The sequence below is a fragment of the Cyprinodon tularosa genome, unplaced genomic scaffold (genome assembly GCF_016077235.1).
Source record: "Cyprinodon tularosa strain WSP-4 unplaced genomic scaffold, ASM1607723v1 ctg109, whole genome shotgun sequence".
In the NCBI taxonomy this organism is placed as follows: domain Eukaryota; kingdom Metazoa; phylum Chordata; class Actinopteri; order Cyprinodontiformes; family Cyprinodontidae; genus Cyprinodon; species Cyprinodon tularosa.
This window is the reverse complement of record NW_024037882.1, coordinates 32,998-52,273: the sequence shown is the minus strand read 5'-3', so window position 1 is coordinate 52,273 and position 19,276 is coordinate 32,998. Positions and strand designations below refer to the sequence as shown.

General features: G+C 38.8%; 1 protein-coding gene across 4 annotated transcripts; it reads right to left on the bottom strand.

Annotated features, from left to right (window-relative positions):
- Positions 1 to 144: 144 nt before the first annotated feature.
- LOC119788455 lies at positions 145 to 18,662 on the bottom strand. Of its 4 annotated transcripts, none has more exons than XM_038292802.1 (14): positions 18,558 to 18,662; positions 16,482 to 17,202; positions 15,589 to 15,656; positions 13,224 to 13,304; positions 13,052 to 13,111; positions 12,929 to 12,958; positions 12,715 to 12,810; positions 6,946 to 8,797; positions 6,246 to 6,323; positions 3,648 to 3,941; positions 3,410 to 3,526; positions 2,965 to 3,246; positions 2,689 to 2,853; positions 145 to 993 (listed from the first exon to the last, which is right to left on the bottom strand). In XM_038292802.1, the coding sequence occupies exons 2-14, from the start codon at positions 17,140 to 17,142 to the stop codon at positions 689 to 691; spliced, it is 4,089 nt and encodes a 1,362-aa protein (XP_038148730.1). In that variant the 5' UTR covers positions 17,143 to 17,202; positions 18,558 to 18,662; the 3' UTR covers positions 145 to 688. The 4 variants fall into 4 exon arrangements, with proteins under 4 accessions (XP_038148730.1, XP_038148745.1, XP_038148738.1 ...); XM_038292817.1 differs by having other exon boundaries at positions 3,663 to 3,941; XM_038292810.1 differs by lacking the exon at positions 18,558 to 18,662 and adding an exon at positions 17,290 to 17,486.
- Between the last annotated feature and the right edge of the window lie 614 nt (positions 18,663 to 19,276).

The following is a 19,276-nucleotide window of genomic DNA, read 5'->3' as shown; positions in this document are numbered from 1 at the left end:
AACCACCCAACCCTCTTCCATTAACATGCTATACCAGTAAACTAAATCCTGTTCGTAAGAAAAATCTGTTGGCTAAAGCACAAAGGAGTCAGATTGAAACTGTTTTTATATCTGCATTAAGTAAAAAAAAAAAAAAAAAGAAACTTCATACACAACAGTGAACATTTAATTACACAACTGCTGTATAAAAACATACCCACTAAAAATATTTATAGTGAAAACAGCAATCAAACTCATCTGGCTCATGCCGTTTATAACATAAAGTGACTTCGGGTAACTTTCTGGAATAATAGTGACTTTTAGTTCAGAAACTCTTTTACAATCTGGATTTTTTACGTAAAACAAAATCAAATACAGTTAAGTTAGTCAAACAGCACCACTCAACAGTGCGGTATATAAAAACAACTTTAAACTTATGTTTTAGAAACTGAAATTATTCTGTACTTTACTAAACATCTGCAAATAATAATTTGAACGTTGCAGGAGAGTAGCTAACGAGAACTGGATGTGGAAACCCCAGGTTGGAGCAATTATTCAGTCTTTTATTTCAGCCTTTCTAATTGGAGGGGTCAAACAAGCTGGGGTGAATTACATACAGAAGCTACACAAACATCAACATTAGTATGCATTGAGCCAACAAGAATGGAACATAGAAACAAATGTTCACAGAACAAAAGGTTTTGGACGATTACAGCTGGTGGTAATGTCCAGAACTCTGCTGTGGTTCGTCTTTCCTGGATCGGTTGCTTTTCGGAGCAGTCCTTAAAATGCCGCTCTGCCTTTGTAGGGAAGTGATTCTGTTCCTGACGTAGTCCTTCACACCTTTCCAGGAGCGGTTCTCCAGAGCATGCGGCTCAGCCTCTAGGCAACGAACACAGTCGTCTTTGTGAGGCAGTTTTTGTTTTGTGATAAAACTCAGCAAGTGTTTTTCCACGGCCGAGACCTCTGCTTCGTTCCACGTACGTTTGGATTTCGGATGCGTACCTGCAGGGGCTAAATAAAAGGAAACAAATAATTCTACAGTCATTAAATAGAATACAGAAAACCTTACATTATCTTGCTGAGTACATTAAAGGTATAGAGGAGAATAAAAAAAAAAAAAAAAAAAAAAAAAAAAAAAAAAAAAAATGCACATGCACAACTCTGTACCCGCTACCGAGAGGGAACGCTTATTAAACGCGTGCAAGAGCGTGCATGAGTCCATTTCTCCTCGTGCACTCTCTGTTTAAAAGTTTCTTTTTGCATCACTCATACAAGTTTACATTCCAAAGGAAGAATTTGCCATTTTTCCACCATGTCAGACTCACCACCGGGAGGTGAAAATAGGGACGAGCACGTAGGACGGCTTTACGTAAACATATCACCAGAATGATTGACAATTAGGAGGCCCACTTACTTTGATGATCTACCCAGAAAAAAAAAACCCTCCACTATACCTTTAAGTGCTACATTTAACTCTTTATAGGGCACTCAGTGAAATACTTTGAAAATCTAAATTTCAAAATGTTATTGGAATCCAGGACAAGACCTTATTTCCTTTGTAACATTAAAAAAATATGGATATTTTGAAAGCAAAAATGAATGTCAACATGATAACAAGAAACACCAACTTGTCCAAATATATTAAGAAAAATAACAAGTGCTTCAATAAGAAATTAATGAAAGAAACAATTTTTGGTACAACATAACCTTAGAGGCATTAATGCTGATACTGGCACTTAAATTTTTCAGTTTATAAACCTAAATATAATTGTTTACTAGGCTTTTTAACTTTTTAATTTAACTTTTTAACTTTACTCTTTAATTTTCCAATTAGCTTTTTACCTTTTTTCTTGACTTGTTAACTTTTTTCCCCCAACTTAATTTACAGTAGGTAATAAACCATTCAAGGGCTCGTCTAATTGGTCAAATGACAAAATAAGATGTACACTGAGGGGTGGAGAGGTCTCCATTTATAAGGAGGATGCAAGTGATAAAAAACGGTAACTTGCCCTAGGTGCAATAACTGGCCGTTCATCTTTAGCCATGTTTGCTAACACAGACTCCATTATTTGCATAAATGAAGAAATTTTATTCAATCTAGGCATTCAGAAGTGGATAAGACAACTGGCTGGAGTTCAAAGCGAGCATCAGGATGACAAAGAAAGAGAGTTGGAGTACATCTAACATGACTTGGCTGCTCGTAGGGTCTCAGAAACAGTTGATCTGTTACAGACAATTATCAGCTGGATTTAGAGGAAAGAGTCCATAAAACAGAATATCTAGTGATCAGAAACTAGGTGGATAAAAACACCTTGAAGTCAGACTAGAAGTAACATAGTGTTACATCATGCTCAATCTGGGAAAATAAAAGAGCTACAGCAGCACTTTGGTCTGCTGAAAACAGCAAACTACAACAGCTTTGGGCACACTTTTAATCAATCACGCTTAATCAATCCAGAGTGGGATTTTTTTTAAATAGCTGTAGTCAATTATTTGGATTAGAAATACATCACATGCTGATTTCTGTCTTCATTTCAAATATTGTGCAGCAATATGGCATTAGTTTAATTGGAAGCATCAGAAGTATAGTTATAATTTTTATGCAGAAGTGAATACATTATGCATTTTTACATCCAAATATGAATGGACCACAAAAAAAACATTAAAAAAAACACTATTAATATTTATAGCTAATTGCACACATACCTTTTTCTTTTGAACTACTAGACTTGGGAGGAGCATTCATGATGTAGCTTGAGGTTACTCCATTATTTAGAGGTTGATAAAGATTTGATGGACCAAAGCTGCAACTGGGGAATAAGTTGTAGTGCTGCAAAACTGCTTCCTGTCCGTTTGGAGATTGGAATGTTCCTGGTAAAACAAATTAAATAAATAAAGCTGATTAGGTTTCCAAGAATTAACAGTTGGTTTTAGAGTCCTTTATTTGTTTCTTTGCAAGTTTTATATTTCCAATTTAATTACCAGAGCTCTGTGATGCCCCCTGCCTCAGCTGGCTCTTGGTCTTTGACTGATCTTTGGAGAAGCCGCTCTGTCTCTGCAGAGCAGTGATCCTATTCCTGACATAATCCTTGACTCCTCTCCAGGTTCGGTTCCTCAGCGCATGCGGCTCGGCCTCCACGCATCGGACACAGTCGTCTTTTTGGGGTAGCTTGTGTTCTACAATAAAACGCATCAGATGCTTCTCTACGGCATGGACCTCTGCCCTGTCCCATTTCGGCTTGGCTTTGTGACGCAAGTCTGACCCTGGTGAGGAAAAGAAAATAACTTAATGGTTTGTTTTTATCCATTTTCATATCTCAGGTTTTTTGGAAAAAAAAAACAAAAACATTTTTTTTTTGTTAAAACCAAAAAAACTCAGACCTAAGGATGAATAATAAGACTTCTAATGGCCAGCAGAAATTACTACCTTTTTCTTTATGAAACACTGAAGGACCAAATCCTGAACTGGGACCAGATCCTGAACTGGGACCTGTACTGGGATTCTCTCTGGTTTTCTTCTCTCCATCTGAAAGCTTTGGTGGTGCTACAAAAAAATATATAAAATAAAAATCCTGTTTTTTCCCCAAGTCTACCACTAAAAAAAAAAAAATAAATAAAAAATATATATATTTGTTTCAATGGAGGATTTAGCCATAAAGTTATACATTTGTTTGCGTTACCAGAACTCTGCTTTGGTATATGCTTGCTGGTGTCAGTTCTTGAATTTGCTGTTTTTTTAGACAGACCAGCTCGTCTTTGCAGAGCTGTGATCCGGTTTCTGACATAGTCCTTCACGCCCCTCCAGGAACGTTTCCTCAGTGCTTCTGGCTCAGCCTCTAGGCACCGAAAACAGTCTTTTTTTTGTGGTATTTTATGCTTCTCAATAAAAGTCATCAAGTGTTTTTCTACGGCTTCAGCCTCTCCTTTGTTCCATGGAAGTTTGGCTTTGCTGTGGAATCCTCCAAAAGAAATAAAATATATCAAGTTGGTCATCCTTCCTCTTAGGAGATTTGTTTCTGTCAAATGGATGCTGTTTTACTCTCAGCGTGGGGGTGTGCATCAGGCTGATGAACCGATTTAAGGTGGTGGCTCACTGAAGGACACTTTTTAAGTGTTTTATTTCCAAACACCTCTACAAGTTTAACTCCTCCCGACCAATAATTGGAGCAGTCACACTTCACAGCTATCGTTCTGTAAGTCAGCTGCCAGATCTGCTATTGCCAATGCTAACCAAAGCTATCATTAAACGTACCAGTTCAGAAGAAATGTGGTAACCTCTGAGCCTTCTAATGCTATGTTCATGGTACGTTTAGATCGCAGGCAGAGTTGGAAAATTGAACTTTTGCTGTTCGACGCGCCACATCAACCAATCAGAGAAGCTGATCTGTTAGCTGATTGTTACAGGCAAAAAAAGGATAGGGTAGCTTCATCCAACGTGCATCAGACCAACTTTTCGACCGCACTGCTAGAGCAGCACAGATGCTTCAGCCGTGCGTTTTTGATGCTCCTGCTCAAAGCCATGGTGCTTTAAATCAGTTTAAGGCTAAGGGTTTATTAACCCAAATCAGTAAGGGTGTATGTATTTAACACATTTTGAAAATGAAGGCTGCACACATTCAATATTCATGGTTTTACTGAGAGCATATTTGGTCTATGCTATGTTCTGCTAACCTCATAGTTAACACAAAAGTTACAGCAGTACTAAAGAACTTTCAGCTTTGGTCAATTTTGGCTCCCCCTATTGGACAGAAGCTGTATTGATATGCCGGAAGGAAGATAACATTTGCCATGAAGACCAGCGTGGTCAAGTCCTGATTTCTTTTTTGAACTGCTGTTTGAAGGATAAATAGCGATGAGGTAATGAATCTAACTGTGGAGAAACAATGTCATTGATTATGTTGAAAATAAGGAAATATGAGAACATTTTATGAAGGTTAAAAGGTCACGTAGTGTTGGGTTATAGGCTGTTAATATCTCACAGTTTGACTCAGAGTAGATCGGTTTTTGATTCCTAGAAGCGGCTGGCTAGCTCAAGTGTTAAGTCACCCGTCATGCAAACAGGAAGCCTTGGTTCGTATTCCAGCTGAGGGGGAACTATTATAAAGGGTCCTTAGGCAGGACCCTTTATACCAGGGGTCTTCAACGTTTTCAAAGCCAAGGATCCCCAAACTGATTGCGAGATGGAGCGGGGACCCCCTAATTATATATATTGTATGAAATTGTGTTATATCAAACTGGTCCTATAGTCACTCTATTACATGTGGAGTAATGTAACAAAAGTAATTTCTCCCTGGGATTATTAAAGTATTTCTGAATCTGATTCCTGGATGATGGACAGGTGTTGTGAATGAAACGGTGCCCAGGTTTGAAAGAGCTCCTGTGTGTCGCTGAATGTGTGCATTGATGACTGAAAGACATCTTCTGCTTTCGTTTATCTGTTTACTACAGTCTGTTGAATTCATGTTAATGTGTATTTAAAGACATTTCAATTAGTGGAAAGAATTGCTGAAGGGAATATAAAAAAAAGTAATCAACCAAGACTTTCGCAACCCCCATGCAGTACCTCCGCGGACCCCTTAGGGGTCCCGGACCCCCTGTTGAAGACCTCTGCTTTATACCATTGCCTGCTTTGGGGAGTGTAGGTCTAGTTGTTAGTGCTTGGAATCCTGAGGTTCTGAGTTCAAGCTCCACTCCCGCTGACTTCCTGAGCAAAGACCCTTAACCCCACACAGCACAATGGCAGCCCACTGCTCCTCAAGGGAATGCAGAGAGTTCATTTCGTTACCCTGTACTTGTGACATTGTAATGAATAAACCGAACAGAAAAAATATTCTGCTTGGGAAGAAACGCAAATATAGTCATAATATCACCAACAAACTGTAAGTGATGTGTTGGTGTTGCAACTCTCAGAGGGACAGCTGCGGAGCATTGGTGAAGTGCAATCTTGTAAATTTACAGCATCTCTGTAGAATGAAGTGATTTTGATCTGAGATTTATCTGCAAGATTCAATCAGTCTGATGCAGACCATCACATCAAAGTACATGCATGGTAAAAATCTAAATGAATAGCATATGTTGGGGCGCTGTCTATTAAATAAGCAGAAATGTATTAATGATTCCCTGCAGAAAAAAAAGTGAAATATTGGCAAAAAAGTTTCATCTTGTTCTGCTCTGAAGGTTTTTTTTTTTTTACCCTAAAATTGTCTAACTTTTTAAACATTTTAATAGAGCTAAATAAAACTGCAGGATATCCAAATAAGTACCTTCTCTTCGTTTTTTTTCTGCGTCAGCCAAACTGCAGCTAGCCGATCCTCTGCGTTGTTGAAAAAACTGCAGTGGTCCTGAAATCAATGAAGGAAGAGAAATATTTCTAAGAGAACCTTCTCTAAAACACACAACCAGGTTTGTGGCTTAAAGGTATAGTGGATGATCTTTTATTTAGATAGACATTACCTTTAAATTTCATCTGAAATAATCTACCAAATATCACCTGCAGGTGCAGTAATGCAATGGATTTAGCTTTAACTGATCAAGCCAACCTCTAAAGAAGTCCATAAAGTTTTTATCTAGTTTAATGTGATGACTGACTGCTGGGTAATTGAGAAGTGGTGAGCTGCTGGTGTGTGTGACCCCTATAGCATGTGGATATAACTACTGTCTGACAATATGGCTGCTTATCATTTCCCTGTGTGACTGTGAATTTTCTAAATTTAGGGGCTGCATCCTTTTAAGGTGGCATGCGTAGACAGATGATGTCACAAAGCTGCACAAAAGGCTGTCCTCCATTCGGTCTTTCTGAAGGACGCGTCAGGAATATCCTTAATTGCTCAACATTTCTCACCTTGATTATGAAAATGAAGACCCTTCATCTTCATCTAGATAATCATGTATTCATAGGTTTTACTTTAACTTCTGTCATATGCCATATAATATTCACACTTAGCTAAGAAAGAAAAAATGTACCTCCAGATTCCAGTAGGGAATCATCACACATTGTGTCGTTGATTTGCCGCAGCGCTTGGATGTCACTGTTGGGGCCTAAAACTTGTCTGATCTCCTCATCGTCCAGGTTAATCAGTTGAAGTAAAGTTGCAAAATGCCTCCTGAGTTTTAGCACTCGAAGTGTCGAAGGGTCCTCTGCGCCGCATTTTTTGGCATGTATCTGGACACAGAACGTCCCTTTATGGGGTGTTGGTGCTAGTTGTCGAGGAAACAAGTATTGGTTTGTGCTTAGAATCCTGCAGGCTTCCCGGACCTCTATCAGAAGCTCCAAGGACGACTCAAGTGAGGGCTTTAGAATAATGGGTACAACTCTGCCACAGCTCCCCCTGATGTTAATCCTACTGAACAAACAACAGAGTTTCTTTTCCAGCTTTGAGACAGACAAGTCCATGTCGTCGCAAACATTCGAACGTATCCGTGACTGGAAAGCCTCAACTGTAAGCGATGAGACCTCTCCAGGAAGTCTCCTGTTAAAAACTATCGTCCGGGCCAGAACCACCTTGGCCAGAGCTGCAAAGTTCTCTGGACAGACGTTCTCACGAAGCTTCTTGTCTGCCGCCTGATGAACTGTCTCCAGGTAGTAATGCAGACGTTTCACGTCTTGAACAGATGGCACCTCATTTGCTTTTTCCCTCTTAATGTCTTTGATATTCGATAACGCACAGGAGGTTATCTGCTTTGTCCATTTTTTGTGATACAAGGAGAGGAAAATTTGACAAGACTTCACGGCTTTAGTATCGCCACAACTCTGGGCATTGCGCTCAATGATGCCGCAGATTTTCTTAAGGTGGTATCCGAGTCTGAGGGCCAGTGATGCTCTGGCGTAGAGTTTTTTTTCCGGGTCATACCCGGTCAGCACCCTCACAGCAAACACCAAATGTTTAAAGTTCGAAGGCTTAAAAAAGTCCTCCAAACTCTGCATCGGGGTTGACTTTTGAGCCTCAAGTAGAAGTCTTGCAACATGTCGAAGGTTTTGCCTGACATACTCCTGCTTCTTTAGATCTTGAGTGTTCTTATTTAACATCTGCTCCTCAAACATCTGCTCTCCAAACTGTAACATAATCCTGTTTTCCATGACAGTTTCTGTCACATTGTCATACACCATCTTGCCAAGGAGATTCTTGAAATCCTCACTAACACCCTCACAGTTTTTAGTCAAAAGAGCACATTGTGATATGATCCTCTTTCGTCCCTCCTGCGGATTGTCTTCTTTCTTGATTTTTTGGGTGCATCTTTTCATATGAATGTGCATACGCTGCTTACGAATGAGACCATAACAGTAAATACAGTGAACATAATCCGTAGCATTACTGGGAATACTGGATCTAACTCGTACAGCGAGTTGTCCCTTCCCCGTTTTTAAAACATCTTTGTTGTGTTTAAAGTTCCCGTTGTTGATTAGCTTTTGCCATATATTTTTCCTTTCCTTTGAATTAGCAGGATACTGCAATGCGACCGCGACCTCAACCTGGTCGCCATGGACTCCTGTGAGGTGCCTTGCCATTTTGGTCAGGGGTCTCCCACAGAACAGACAGTAATTTAGCTTACTGTTATGACTTTTTGCAGTTCTTTTGATTGTTTGAACCACCACCATTCCAGACTTCTTCTTTTTCTTGACATTTCTTAAGGTCTTTTTTGAAGAACTGGCATATTCTTCCTCAGACAAAGTGTCCTCTGATATTTCCTCTTCTTTCACAATGTTGTTTGTGGGACTTGCTGTATTGCTCCGACTGAGATAATCCAAAGAGCCGCTATCAGATTGGGAATCTGAAAAACTGACTTCGCTCTGAGGAGCATAATCTGAGTCCACTTCCTAAAACAGGTAAGACAGAAATTCATCAATATTTCAAAAAGTCAGTTTTCTTGATAATATACTACAGGGTTTATACAGGAATGAGTAACTCTAATTTAATGCTGTTTAATGCTCTTTTAATGCTGTTAGAAATAATTTTAATGCCATCAACAAGTACCCATGACTCTCATATATTATATACAAAAAATGATAGATAGAGAGAGAGATAGAGAGAGATAGAGAGAGATGGATAGATAGATAGATAGATAGAGAGATAGATAGAGAGATAGATAGAGAGATAGATAGAGAGATAGAGAGATAGAGAGATAGAGAGATAGATAGATAGATAGATAGATAGATAGATAGATAGATAGATAGATAGATAGATAGATAGATAGATAGATAGATAGATAGATAGATAGATAGATAGATAGATAGATAGATAGATAGATAGATAGATACTATGGGTACTATGGGTACTATGGATACTATGGATACTATGTGGAATTTAAGTTCAATTACACATATCAATCTGGAAGCCTTCCAGTTGAAAGTATGTTTTTCCAAGAAGAAATAGCGGGTATTGCTGTTAAAACCGCAGCAGCCATCTTTTTTTGATTGAGCTTTCTGCTTCTGGTTGGCACAGTGACGTCATCCACTTCACTGCATTTCATTGGTCAGAAACATTTCAATATTGGGGCTAATGCATCTACACTCACCGGCCACTTTATTAGGTACCCCATGCTAGTAACGGGTTGGACCCCCTTTTGCCTTCAGAACTGCCTCAATTCTTCGTGGCATAGATTCAACAAGGTGCTGGAAGCATTCCTCAGGGAGTTTGGTCCATATTGACATGATGGCATAACACAGTTGCCGCAGATTTGTCGGCTGCACATCCATGATGTGGATCTCCCGTTCCACCACATCCCAAAGATGCTCTATTGGATTGATATCTGGTGACTGTGGAGTAGGGTTGTAAAAAGTATCGATACTCAAAAAAGTATCGATACTGAAATGTTGTATCCGGATACAATACTGGTTTTTAAAAGTATCGATACAGTGCTACCACCAGTGGCACCTAAGCAGTCATTCATCTAAAGTGCAGAATAGAGGACAATGCACTTTCTGAACACTGTGTGATTGAATAATTCTGTGCACTTTTCAGTTTCAGACTTTTTGTTTCGTAACAGGTGCCGCTGCTGAGAATTATTTTTGTTTCTTAACCGGTTTGGCTAGTGTAATTGTTATGTGTGCAAAGCATAGCCAAGGAAGGAACACTTAATTTTAATTGTATAGGTTTTTTATCAAGCTTGCTTAATATTGTGCACAGCATACAACCTCAAAACATTGTTCTTATTGTTTATTGTATGTATTTATTGTATTTTATTTATTAATGAAAATATTTCTGTTGAATTTTGGAGTCTTTGTTTTTATCCTTGTGGTATCGAAAATGGTATCGAGTATCGAATATTTTCCTTAGTATCGGTATCGATTTGAAAAGTTTAGTATCGTGACAACCCTACTGTGGAGGCCATTTGAGTACAGTGAACTCATTGTCATGTTCAAGAAACCAGTCTGAGATGATTCCAGCTTTATGACATGGCACATTATCCTGCTGAAAGCAGCCATCAGAAGTTGGGTACATTGTGGTCATACAGGGATGGACATGGTCAGCAACAATACTCAGGTAGGCTGTGGCATTGCAACGATGTTCAATTGGTACCAAGGGGCCCAAAGAGTGCCAAGAAAATATTCCCCACACCATGACACCACCACCACCAGCCTGAACCGTTGATACAAGGCAGGATGGATCCATGCTTTCATGTTGTAGACGCCAAATTCTGACCCTACCATCCGAATGTCGCAGCAGAAATCGAGACTCATCAGACCAGGCAACGTTTTTCCAATCTTCTATTGTCCAATTTCGATGAGCTTGTGCAAATTGTAGCCTCAGTTTCCTGTTTTTAGCTGAAAGGAGTGGCACCCGGTGTGGTCTTCTGCTGCTGTAGCCCATCTGCCTCAAAGTTCATCGTACTGTGCGTTCAGAGATGCTCTTCTGCCCACCTTGGTTGTAACGGGTGGTTATTTGAGTCACTGTTGCCCTTCTATCAGCTCGAACCAGTCTGGCCATTCTCCTCTGACCTCTGGCATCAACAAGGCATTTCCACCCACAGAACTGCCGCTCACTGGATGTTTTTTCTTTTTTGGACCATTCTCTGTAAACCCTAGAGATGGTTGTGGGTGAAAATCCCAGTAGATCAGCAGTTTCTGAAATACTCAGACCAGCCCTTCTGGCACCAACAATCATGCCACGTTCAAAGTCACTCAAATCACCTTTCTTCCCCATATTGATGCTCGGTCTGAACTGCAGGAGACTGTCTTGACCATGTCTACATGCCTAAATGCACTGAGTTGCCGCCATGTGATTGGCTGCTTAGAGATTAAGTGTTAACGAGCAGTTGGACAGGTGTACCTAATGAAGTGGCCGGTGAGTGTATAGGCTTATGGCAAGACTAATCTTCCCGAGTTTGTGAATTCAAAATTCTTGCGACCGTTCATCTAGCATGCAAGGTAAAAGTTGGCTCAGTGTTTCTGAAGACCTTCAACAACTATCCAGGAGTCAATTCTGGCAGCTTGAAATAGAGCAATTTGTTGTTGGAGCACTGTTGTTTTTAAGCAGTGTGCTGTTCCATCCTCCTAAGCATTTTCTAAGTCAGATGCAAATCAATTATCGACCCACTGTCCTTCTATATAGGAGAAACCAAACTAGTAGCTCTGGGCAAGAGCTACCTGTAAAGTGAGACCTCAAGAACAAAGGCCACATATTTGATGATAAAAATGTTCTTTTCGACAGAGAGGAAAGATGGTTTGAAAGAGGGGTGAAGGAAGACATCTTTGTTAAAAGGGAAAGACTTTTACTGAACAGAGGGGGAGGATTGTTGACCATGATTCTCCCACCTCATTCATCGCAGTCTATGTAGTTCTCATGGTTGCATCCTCCAAAAGTAACAACGGCCAGTATTAGGGATAGGTACCAAAATTTCACTAAAGCATCCAGCGACAAATCTAGCAACAGTTTTCTGTCTTGTTTGAAGCTTTGACAACAACAAATAAATGCACAGTTCGCTCTGAGTTTACTGTCTTCATTATACATGGAGTGCAGCTGTGAGCCCCTCCTGCTTCAAAAGCACTGACATGCACGCTGTGCAGCAGCAGCAAACTCTGCCTGAGGTCAGAGGAGAAAAGAGACTGACTCGTCTATTTCCCCATTGAAAAGAAATCATGTATGAGCAAAACTTCTGATGATTTTGCCCTAGATTTTGCAAAGCAGGGAGTAAATAAAATGTCAACATAATCTTTTTTTGTTTTTCTCTGCAATCTGCATTATGTAAATAGATCTCTGCCTGTAATTTATTTTACACACAACATCTGTCATTTCTCCACCTCATCCACTATGGTTTCCTCTGCTATCTGGTTAAATTTCACGATATAACTAAATTTATACGTAGGTTGAATTCAAGTGAAATGTTGATGAACAAATTAAACAACATTCCTCTCTCCAATACAAAATACTTTTTAGGATGCACTGTTTTAGCCTTTTCTGTTACTTAGTGGTTTATTGCGCTTTAGTAAAATATTACTTATTTTTTACTTTTAATTTATATTTTGTTTTTGTTACCAATAAAAAAAATTTAAAAATCAGTCTCATTATTTATATTTCTTTTTTTATTTACCCTTTTCTACAAATAAAAAGACGTATAGATCAATAAAATATATAATCGGTAATCATAATAGGTAATACTGTTAAGAGTAGTAGCACTGACTAAATCCTTTATGATACCCATCCCTAGTAATTGTAGACAAATATATTTGTGTTCTGTTACCCTGTCCTCATTTAGGTGATAGTAATAAAATAATAAAATAAAAAGTTAGCTTACCCTGGACTCAGCTGGTGACTGTGGTGATGCTAGAGTTCCAGACAAACGTGGCTCATTGCAGACCGACGGTGGGGAACAATTACCTGCAGGCCGACACTAAAAAAACAAATAAAAAAAAGATTTAACATTTTTGTTAATAATCCTTGAACTCGGCAGTAACTCAATAACTAAGATTATAAAAATCCAACAGAAGGTTAAATAAATACAGATCTACCTGCTCTGCCTCTTCGTTCTCATTCCAGGTCTAGTACATGTAGAAAAAGTGTCAATTATTAAACCTATTTGTGAAGTTTTATAGTATTTACGAATTAGACAGCAAGATAATAAGTTAACTTACCTGAGCATCAGCATTTGAAGGCTCCCCTTCATTGCTGTCATCTGAAGGCAACGATTCGAGCTTAAAGGGAGAAACAATACAAAGTTTAAACTAATAAAAATGTTCTCTTAGGAAACAAACATTTATACAGCTGGAGAAAAAAATGACTGCCCTTAAACTTTTACACACTTACAAGTTTATTGAGGTTTTCCAGTTGTTTGAGAAGCTGGGCACGCTGATTTAAAATTGAGGATCGCCTTTTGTTGCCGTCAGTCTGAGAGAAAATCAATACAGATTACGTGAAAATCTGGTGAACAGCGTCAGTGATGTTTTAAAGGGGTCATATATTGATTCTATAGGGTATTTGTTGCTGGTCCTTAAGGTCTCTGAATATTGTAACATTGGTTTGGCTGAAAATGGCATATTTGCTGTTCTATGAGCCCTAATGCAAGCGTGGTTAAAAGCCCCAGAATGAAACAGGTTTTCTTCCTTTTATGGCATGCTCATGAATATTTAGATGAGCTGTGCTCTGGTTGGTTGGTTTACAACGAGCAAGCTACCGAGCAAAGACGCATCATAGCAACAAGCACTCACTCACTGAAACGTCAAATTGTTGATATAGTAGGGTGACCAGACTCTTTTTCCTGGACATGTCATACTTTTCAAAGCTAAAAAAATGTAAAATGGGGATTTCAAAATTGTCCGGGATTTTGGTCGACTACAGCACCGCCCCCCAAAAAAAGTGTCCTCCTTTTCAGAAACCCAAAACTGGTCACCATAGATATACTAGCATTGCTATCAACAGCTGAGCGACAGAATAATACTCACAGCTTACACTTACTATTGTGATGGCCTTATGGTTCGAACAGCCCCTCGTTTCAGTAAAAGAAGTTTAGCAAATCCTGCTAATTTGCAGGGATCTTCTGATAGAGAAAAATAATCAATGCCTGTCGAGTCTTCGGAAGATTGTGAACATTTGGAATTGTGAGATTTGCAAAACCCACTGAACTATCGTTATTCATCTATGACAATGTAAACTCGGTTTGGCATTCTATGACCCCTTTAAAGTTTTGAATTCTCTGGATGGGTCACACATTTTCTTTAAAGGAGTCATCACATGGATTTCTGACTTTTTCATGATTAAATGTGTGTGCTTAATAGGGATGGAACGGTTTTTGAAAACCGTCCGAACCGTTCGGTTCGACTGTCTCGGTTCGGTTCGCGTGTGTTGCGTTCGGTTCATGCGCTGCTCCTTTTTCTCATAGGCGAAGCGTTTACACTCCTGAGCAGAAGGTGGTGGTACTGCGACCAAAGCCAACCACCAGTAGTAAACAAGAAGAAGAAGAAAAAGCAAAGCAGCGTAGCCGGGTGTAGCTGAAAAAAGTCAGTTGTTGTGGAGAATTGTGTGGGTATGGCGAGTGGGAAAGAACAGGAGTTGGAAGACGCGCCAGCAGCACTTTATAGGGCTGCTGTATGGGATTGCTTTGCATTTAGAGTGACCTACAGTGAAGGCAGAAAGAAACTTGTGGATAAAAGTGCAACAGTGTGCAAGCATTGTGCAACACGTTTTGTTTATGCTAACAGCAACATGTCATGCTAACCCCGAAATCCCACATACTCCATCAGTTCCCAGCTACGCTCCAGACCACCTGCACAAACCAAAGCCTACAGCCTCCACTGAGGCTCCCGTCCGCTCCGCTCTGAGTTCTTTGGAGATGGTAGGGGGCAAGCGTGAGATGATTAAATTCAAAGCAGCAAAACATGCGGAAATAATCCATGGTTTCCGCAAATCATTAAAAATAATTACAATTCATTAATTTTGGGGGATTTTTTCATTAGTTTCATTTAAAAAAAATTTCATTCATTTTAAAATTTTTTATTAATTTTTCTATTTTTCGGTGTAACAATAAACATATACCGAACCGAAAATCGTGACCACGAAACCGTGAACCGAACCGAACCGTGGATTTTGTGAACCGTTCCACCCCTAGTGTTTATGTTCGGCCTTAATCTAAAACCTACCAGAAAATCTGGTGTGTGAGGTGGGCTGTTGTTTTGTGTATGTGTCTCTGTGGGTTTAATGCTTAAACCAAAAAAGACAACAAGAGCGTGCTATGCACAAAACAGGATTAGGGTCCGACCTCTCTATTGACGTTAATCCAGGAAGGATGCTAACATTAGCGCACCCTTCAATCAACACTCCCATCTTGGTCAAGCAGTCGATAAGAGAGGCTGCTTTAGTAATTTTTTACTTATTCTGTAAAAGACTATAATACAATGGTAAACAACCCTTGGCTAGCTGCTAATGTGGCTAAAGCTAAATCCATATGAAGGCCAAAATATACATGTCAAATTCTCATGTGTCACAAGAAAAAAAAGGGATATGAAAAAAAGCACTAGTTGTTTTTTATTCCTGCATAAAAATTATTACAATTTATTGAAGGAATATTTTCAGAAGGATAAATAAGTAAAATACACGGTTAAGACTCCTTTAAAGGAACAAGCTATCATCCTCTAGAGTGATAAAGTTAAGATAAGTTAGGAGTTCATATCCTTACGGCAGGAGGAAAACCTTTCTCCAGAGATGGCGCCTTGTTGACATTAGCGGGGACAAATGAGACTGCACCTGAGGAGAAGACGTTAAACAGCAGTAAAAGCACCAGATATATGACATGAATTGCCACATTTTAACTCAGCTAAAAGCAAATAAACAAACATGCAGCATGAGGAGCAGGAGAGCAAGCAGGTCTTTGCCTCTACTTTAGAAAAACCTTCACTGCAGATTGCGTTTAACTGAAAGCTGTAATGTAACCCTGACAAATACAATACATCAGCTATTCTAGCTGAGCTTTTCAGGTACTGATGTTATGATAAAAAATATTACAACTAACAATAGTAAAAGTAATATGATTGCGGAAATGTATTTTCACATTCATATAACAAAGCATGAACATGAACATTATGGTTGAGGTTTTTTTTTTATACATGGGAAAATGTATTACAAAATGGTAAGATGTTGCAATTTATGAAGAAAAATTGTCAAAAAAGCATAATTTATTATATAAGACAGAGTTCTGCACTACTGGTTGTCATGTCAACAGACGTATTTTGCATCACAAACCAATGTTGACTCACAAACCTCTGAGGCGTAGACAGAAAAATGAATATAAATAATAAACATCTGGAATCACAATTGTAATTAAAGCAATGAAGGCTGTTGAAGGCATTAGATTTTATTTAGTTATGCTTTATGGGTTGGAATACAATTAAAAATCTATTTTCTGATTTTCACATATAAAAAAGAGCAAAGGAAACCAATTTGAATATTATAACTATACATTAAGCTATATTAGTATATTACAAATCTTAGTTTGTATTAAAACAATGTAGCAAGAGCCAAACCTTTACAATAAAAAGCAGCACAGTAATAAAGAGAATGAGGAGAACTTACCTCCACTGCTGGATGAAGGAACCCACTGAGGCTGCTCCATGGAAGTAAGTGAACTAAAACTGTTCGGGTATCTATTGTCGTTACTTTGTCCTCCGAACGTCGCTTGAGGCATGTTCACATTTTGTCCACATGATGAAAGACCAAAGGACTGATCTTGAAGTCCGTGTGCTAAGCCATGACCAGGTACCGGAGTCTGAAACATTTTGTAATTGGGGGGCTGAGGATGTACATTCTGAGCCCCACAGGCCTGCAGACCCTGATTTTGTTGGGAAAGTTGAGGGATGGTTTTCATTTGGCTTGATGCTGCCAAACCTGAAGACGTGTAAGGAGATGGTGAAGCAAAGTTCGTCCCATGAGAAGCAGTGCTGATTGCGGAGCCATGAAAAATTGAGTTGGACGAAAACATGCTGGTCATGTTGGCAGCCTTTAGGAGGCTGTTGTTTCTGGAAGTTGAGCTGTTCAGATTGCTTACGGAGCTCTGATGGGACGTCTCCAGAAGGCCAAACAACGGTCTTTGATCAGAGGTAGAGCCCAGAGTGAGATTTTGAGGGTTGCTTTGCAGGTTAACAGAAAGTCCTTGAGATGAGGCTGAGGACCAGCCACTCTGGTCCAGCCATGTCAGACACTGTATGTGGTTCTTATTTGCAGCAGCGTTGTCCATCCTTTTCCATAACCATCCAGTTTGTTTACCAAAGTATTTGGTTTTCTTTTAAGCTGGGAACTACAAGCAGAAAAAACATATGTTTAATTCTCCACCGCAGATACTGTAGGTTGGCTCAAATTTTTGGATGCTAAGTTCTTCACTGACCTACTTTGTGTTGGATTTCTCTTCGAACTTATCTATTCAAATCTTGAAAAACAGTCATAAAAACTAACTTGAAAGTTTTTTCTTCTTCAAGTGGTTGTAAGAGGATTTTCTTGGGAAGTTGATAGCTATTTAACTTTTTACTCTAGAGCTTGTAAAACTTATTTTCTTAACATATTTTGAAAATAAAACTCGGACAGCTTATTTAAAACAACTCAAAACATTTCTTCAAGTAATGTTTTGGGGATATGCATTTAAAGTTCTGCAAGTACATTTAACTTAATGCCTCAGATCTATTTAATTAATCTTATTCATTTGTATCTCATTCATTTTTAAGGTGTCTCAATATCACAAGATTCTGTAAGAATCTAAGCCATTTAAAACTCTTTTTGGATCTTAGTTATCAAACTGTGCAGTAAAGATCGGCTAAATATTCAACTGGTTCAAAGGTTTTCTGTTTTAAGTAATTCAGCAGATTGCATCAAGTTTTGCAGCATCCAGCCCTGCTGGTGATCCTTCATACCGACCTTGCATGAGGGGACAGAGGGGAGGAAATTAACCTCTTAAAATCAGAGCTGCACTAGACGGTCCATAAAACATCAGTGATTTTAATAGTACAGGACTGAATGGGTGCAATATCTGGAAGACATTTAAGATGCATTGCATCTTACATGCCAATGATACATCTGACCTGCTAGTTATTTCTCCATCATGCACAACTAATTCAGAGTGTGATAACAGCATAAGGAAAGGAATAAGTAGTAAATATAAGGGCTGTAGGTGCAAGCTTTGTGGTAGACAACAGGAGAGCCTCTTTTCAGGAGATATACCCCATTACCTGCTTATCCTGCAATCATAAGCAGGTAAAAACCATTAGAGAAGGAAAACAAAACGATGAGCCGGATAAATATTTCATACAAAATGTTTCTTTTAATTTTTCTATTGTGTTTTTGATAATATACGTTCTACCTTAACCTCGTATTTGAACGAAATGCTTTTGGTTTAAGAGGATATTTAAGAGCGCTGAATAAAGCAGTCGCAAAGTAAATGTAAAATAAAAAGAAAGAAAGAAAATAAAAACATAAGCGCTTGAAACTGTTTTTTTTTTTTTAGCTAGCTCTTTTACTGAGTTGCTAGCTGCACAATGAAGTCTCTACATCTAAATTCTTCTGCACTAATTAAAGTTTAAAGTAAACCAAGCAGCAAAATCAGTGCAATTTAAATTAATGCGGATTATTATATAGCTCATATACTGTATACAGAAGGCATACCTGCTTCTGCAGAGTTTTTCTCGTAGTATAGTAACATCCGTTAAACAGCCTCTTCTCTCTTCTTCTTCGTTGGTGCTTTACGGCACTTTGCGTTCACCTTACTACAACACCGCCCCCCTGAGGCCTAAATCCATACCTGCATTCCCAGTTCCACCCACCGTTGTTCCCAACATAGATATCCATAATAAAGGCCTTTATTATGGATATCTATGGTTCCCAAATCAAGTCCCTCTTCTTCTTCTTTGTTAGATTGGCGGATTGCGATCAACTTACAGATGCATACCGCCACCTACTGTACATGAGTGTGTAGCTCTACAGTTCCACCTACTACATTCTATTTTTTTTTTTTTTTGCTTTATGTAAAAATAAAAACACTGCTTTATTAATGACCAAATTGTCCTCCCTATCTCCATCTGTCCATAAAATTCCTTTAATACGAAATCCTCTCCCTTTTTCCATAATTGTTTTCCTCATCCTCTCTCTTTCAGGTGCATATTTAAAGCAATCCATCAAAACATGATCCACATTTTCTTTTCTTTCACAACCCTCACATAAATTATTATTTCTCTTCCCTACTACAAACAAAAACTCATTCATGTAGGTATGTCCAGTTCTTAATCTAGAAAAAATTATCTCTTCCCTTCTGCTATTTTCTCCATAATGTTTTAACAATTACAAATTTTTGAACCCTATATAATCTTCTTCCTTTCTCATCTTCA